Source organism: Callionymus lyra, chromosome 2 (genome assembly GCF_982586985.1).
Source record: "Callionymus lyra chromosome 2, fCalLyr1.hap1.1, whole genome shotgun sequence".
NCBI lineage: Eukaryota > Metazoa > Chordata > Actinopteri > Syngnathiformes > Callionymidae > Callionymus > Callionymus lyra.
Genome location: NC_141819.1, coordinates 11,528,539 through 11,533,414, shown reverse-complemented (window position 1 = coordinate 11,533,414; position 4,876 = coordinate 11,528,539). Strand labels below are relative to the sequence as shown.

The following is a 4,876-nucleotide window of genomic DNA, read 5'->3' as shown; positions in this document are numbered from 1 at the left end:
TTGTTCTACTTCTACTACAAATTCTAGTTTTTTCTTCTTCTCAACCTTTTTTAAGTTTATTTCAAGGTTTTCACATCAGTCTTCCTCATTTATACCATCATTTCAACTGTTTCCACACATTTTTACTTTGAATTCTAATACTTTCAAACATTTCAGTTTACAGATTCAGCAGATTCAGTTTTCACACTGAATTTTCTTCTGGAAATGCAAATTCTCTAGTTATTCTTGTGTCTAATCCCGGACTCATTGTTTTATTGTTTGATTCTAAGTCTCTCCTCTTGTTGAAGGTGATAGAACTTCTCCTCCTAGAAATCGAGGACATGTTGACAAATCAGATCTTAGATTAGATTAGATTAGATAGACCTTATTAATCCCTCTGTAGGTCTCCATCGGGAAATTGGGTTTCCAGTTCACAGCAGACGATAGTTTCGTAAAAACAAGAAAAAAGTGCAAATAAAAAGAACAAAGTGCTATGAATGACAAAGTGCAAATGTAAAGAACATTGATAAGGAAATAACACAAAATAAAATTACTAATGTAAGGATCTGTCCTCAAATATGTATTTTCTGTTGTTCATTTGTGACACAATACCCTTGACTCATTACATTTATAATTCTTTGTTTTTTTAAATAGTAGACGCTGAACATTTGTGATGTGTCGATGAAGCTTCATGAAGCAGTGTCATATTTTTCAGAGGACAGTAGGGGGCGCCCTCAGCTTAAAAATGATGTGAGGTTTCAATAGAATTGCTTTCCAACGACTCATGCCAGATCAAAGCTTGTTTTTTCCCCAAATATAAATGTTGAAGGTCTTATTTTTGACTGTGTTTCATCATATGTATTTCAATATTAATACAATATAGAACTGAGTAAGTTAATGTTATTCAGGTTTTTAAACAGATTTAAGAGTTCGTAGGAATGAGTGGCCACTACAAGCACGTTGAGTGGTTTACTGTCTTTTGACTCCTTTCACTTAGTCGTAGCCATCATAGCGTGGAGTCACATTTAAAAGCCTGGTTTGATATTTAAAGTGGAGTTAAAATGTGCAATTCAACACAATCTACATGCATGTTTTTTTTGTTTTTTTTCCTTTAAACGTATAATACATTCTAGTGATATATGAACCCCTAAACATTTGAGACTCAAGTGTTTGTTGGGTCTTCTTTAAAATTGCAGTATTTCTCTATTTATTGTGGATAAGAAGCTAATAATATGAATGATAATTCAGTTTTGTCTTCATACAGTTTGTTTTTTAAGAATAAAAATAAAACTTTTTACATTTTCTTTATTTCTTTTGGTTAATATTGTCATTGATTTAACCTGTAAACCCACCAATCTGAATATTCACGGATTTTACCCCTTGATGAGAGAGTTTAGATTAATATATTTAGTCATTTGGTTAAAATTAAAGGGCCGCAGTTCTTCGAGTGTATCATGTTTTTCTTCTTCATCCCTCTATCTTGCTTCATCCTTGAATCGTGGCTGTTATCATCCAGATCTTCCTAATCTTTTCTTCCCTCTTTTACACTTTTATACGGACAAAAATATTGTATAAAAGCACAGGAAGTCTTATTTCTAATGATGTTATCGTTGAAAGTCATATCTGGCAACCTTTTGAAAGTTCATAGTTAAAATAAATATAATAATAACAAAAGAAGGCTTAATAACATCTTGGTGAAGGGTAAATATGAGAAGTTAACAATCTATATATTCTTTAAATTTGATTCTCTAACCTCCAGCTTGTCAACAATTTGGCAGCAAGACTTTTGCTGTTTTGAGAGACGACCTTTGCATCAGTAGTTTTATTTCTACACTATGAATTGATTTGGACATTTCAGTTATTGGCAAAGTATCTTTAAAATCGCTTTAATAAACTTATTGTACAGACTTGTTGTTATGTAATGTTGTCTTCTCACCAAGTCTGATTGATTTTTAGTGACTCGCAAAAAATGGAGGGAAATGTCTCCCTCTATTGGACAACAATGATAACGGCCATATTTCTAAAATAGTGCTGAATAAACAAAAAAACAACACCTGGTCCGTCTTTTCGATGAAATACTTGAATTTACCTTTTATTTTTAAAGCAGAATACATTTAACGGATTTCATTCCCATGTTTTCTTGTATAATTACTGAATTAAAATGTATATTTAGTGTTTTATTACATGCTGTATCTATCTTTTCATCATATCAATCCATCAGAAATGATGCTAATTTGAATTTAAACAAATCAACTTCATGTTCTTCGAAAATAACCATGTAAATGATGAAGATAAAACTCTCAGAGAATTTAGTTTGCACACGAAAATTTTTATCATTTTTGTGACAAAAGATGAAACAAAAGTTACAGAATTGACCTGCAGTTTGCATTCATTTTCAAAATGTTACATAAATAAAACTCATATTTATAAATATCTCTTTTTTATAAACATATAAATAGTATATATATATATTTTTTAAACATAAATACATTTATGCAGGGGAAGATGAAGTACATGGATGTACAGCAGCAGCAGCAGCAGCAGCAGCAGCAGCATCAGCAACAATTTACAGCTTTGCAGTTTTGTAAAGGATTCTTTTTTTTACATCATGGTCCGCATCTGTTGGTGTGAGGCACACATGTGTGCACCGGCCTATTCATTGTATACATGTATATGAGGGGAGCTGTAGCGTTGTCGTCTCAGTCCTTGTTTATGCTGGTCAGGGTGACTTTCGTACCGAATATCCGGTGAGTTTTTTTTTCCCCCCTCAGGTGAGAACAAACTGAGGTTGTTCAGACCTATCGTCCAGAATGCTAGATGGGAGAGAAAAAAGGGGGAAATTACTACACAATTGTTTGTAACAAACTGCCAAAGCTCACAATTCGTCCCCCACCCCTTATTTTTAAGCAAATACAAAATGTATTAAAACTTACAAGGCTTCTTTATCTTTAGACTTAGATTGTGTCATCTTGTTCTTTCTCTTTATGTTATTGTTCTTATTTTATTTTGATTTATCTTTTGTGAAAAATTACTGTATTTTCTGTGGCTATTGGAAAAAAACAATCAAAAATCAATAAAGTTTTACCTTACCATACCTTAAAGTTAAATAGCCCTGGAATGTGATGCATGTTTCCCATTAAGCAATTTGGAATACCCAATAAAGTAAGATTAAAAAATAAATCAGAATGGTATATACTTTTTTCTGCTTTTACTAAAACATTGATAAAAGTGTTTAAGATTAAGAAATCTGCCAATAATGCAACATGAATTGTATTTAAACCATAATCCTTTTTCTCTGACTGATACCCCCATTTGTCTTCAGTCTCTAAAACTGCTCCCACTCATCTTTAATAATCCATGACTTGTATAGAGAAAAAAAATGGACTCACCATCCCAGTTCTCCTCCAAAACACTAGCAACCCATGCCACTGATGGTTCCTATTCTGTCCATCTTGTGTCCAAAGCAGCCGCTCCTCGTCGACGAGGCTCCCTTCTTGTTGCCGGTTTTATGCCTCCTGGGTGTGGGTTGGTCGTTGAGCAGCCGAGCCCACATCCCTCTGGCCCGGGTGTCCATGCGTAAATCACGCAGTAACCGTATCCGAGAGCGCACAGCTTCTATCCGCCGGTCCCTCTCCTCCGACTCCAGAAACTCAGCCAGCTCCTCTCCGAGCAAACTTCTGAGAGACTGAAATGCAAAAGTAATACAATTATTTCGATGAACAAAGTCTTGTCTTACATCTTAAAAACTTACAACTTTTTTATTTTTATTTTTTTTATCAACGCACGCTGGTTTCAACAGATCTTACTGAATTTAATTAGTATAACCCCAAGTACAGGTCATATTTATAAGTAAGTCGGAAAGAGTTATACATATAAAAAAAGCTTTTGCAAATCAAATACACTTTTAAATTATCTTAAATTATTCCATAGCCCGTTAGAAGTGGCCCGCGTAATGATGCGTTTACGCACTTATTACGTTCGAAACCACTTACTCCGATACATCCCATATTTTTATTTAAAAAATCAGGATGTACTTGTAACTCGTGAACAACCCTGGTGAGAATAAAGTGATGAATTATTCTAATGGTGGCATTACTTTAAACTCTTTATTACTTTAAAAACTACACCACAAGTTGTTTTCAGTTCCATCCAGACATGATTTAAAGTGGATTTAATTCACTAAGTGTGTATAAAATCCAACCAATAACTATAAATAACACCACATATACATGACCTGGTTAATTTCAAAGTCAATATATAACTTAAAAAAAACGGTGCCCACAGAGAAAGCGATAGAAAAAAAAGGGCAATTGTTTTTTCCACGAGTATGATTTAATCTGTAACATCTAACATCCCTGAGATGGTTTAGAAGTTCAAACACCTTACCTTCTGCTGCGCTGGAGATGTAGGTTTCGCTCCAATCCTCACTGACAGAAGCGTCACCAAAAGTCCACAAGCCACCAAATACGTCAAGTTCATTTTGGATTCCTGGTTTTTTTTTTTCTTCTTTTTTTTTTCAAAAGAGTCGAGCTCAGAACCAGGACCGGCAACACAGGAGCCAATCAGCTGTTCAAACAGTCCGTTTGTTTTTTACTCCTGGAGCTCCTTCTGCGCTACTCTGGAGTCTGAGCATCCGTCTGCGCGCTTTTATAGCCAGCCCTCGGTGATGTCATGACAACCTGCGTAATGGTCCTCCTTCCACTCCCTACCTGCCAGTGGCGCGTCATGCCAGGGATTAATTAGATTTCAGAAAGAAGAAGAAGAAAAAAAAAAATCATCATGGGTTCTGGGGAGGGGGGGGGGGGGTGAGATGGGTTCATCCAGTTCCACTTGTCTAGGTGAAACTGAAGGAGCTTTGAAAATGAGATCCTCTTTGGTCCATAAAGTGGACTCCTGA

The 4,876-nt window shown here is 35.1% G+C and overlaps 1 protein-coding gene across 1 annotated transcript; it reads right to left on the bottom strand.

Annotated features, from left to right (window-relative positions):
• Positions 1 to 2,323: 2,323 nt before the first annotated feature.
• Positions 2,324 to 4,585, bottom strand: nppc (natriuretic peptide C). The gene is made up of 3 exons (XM_087782520.1): positions 4,366 to 4,585; positions 3,369 to 3,664; positions 2,324 to 2,792 (listed from the first exon to the last, which is right to left on the bottom strand). Exons 1-2 carry the CDS (start codon positions 4,456 to 4,458, stop codon positions 3,392 to 3,394), a joined length of 366 nt encoding a protein of 121 aa, XP_087638646.1. The 5' UTR covers positions 4,459 to 4,585; the 3' UTR covers positions 2,324 to 2,792; positions 3,369 to 3,391.
• Between the last annotated feature and the right edge of the window lie 291 nt (positions 4,586 to 4,876).

Bases quoted from the DNA above. Each gene is read 5' to 3' on its own strand.
- nppc (XM_087782520.1), bottom strand. From the start codon at position 4,458: ATGAACTTGACGTATTTGGTGGCTTGTGGACTTTTGGTGACGCTTCTG. The intron at 3,665-4,365 runs GTAAGGTGTTTG...TTTGCATTTCAG, and splicing joins CATCTCCAGCGCAGCAGAAG to TCTCTCAGAAGTTTGCTCGG.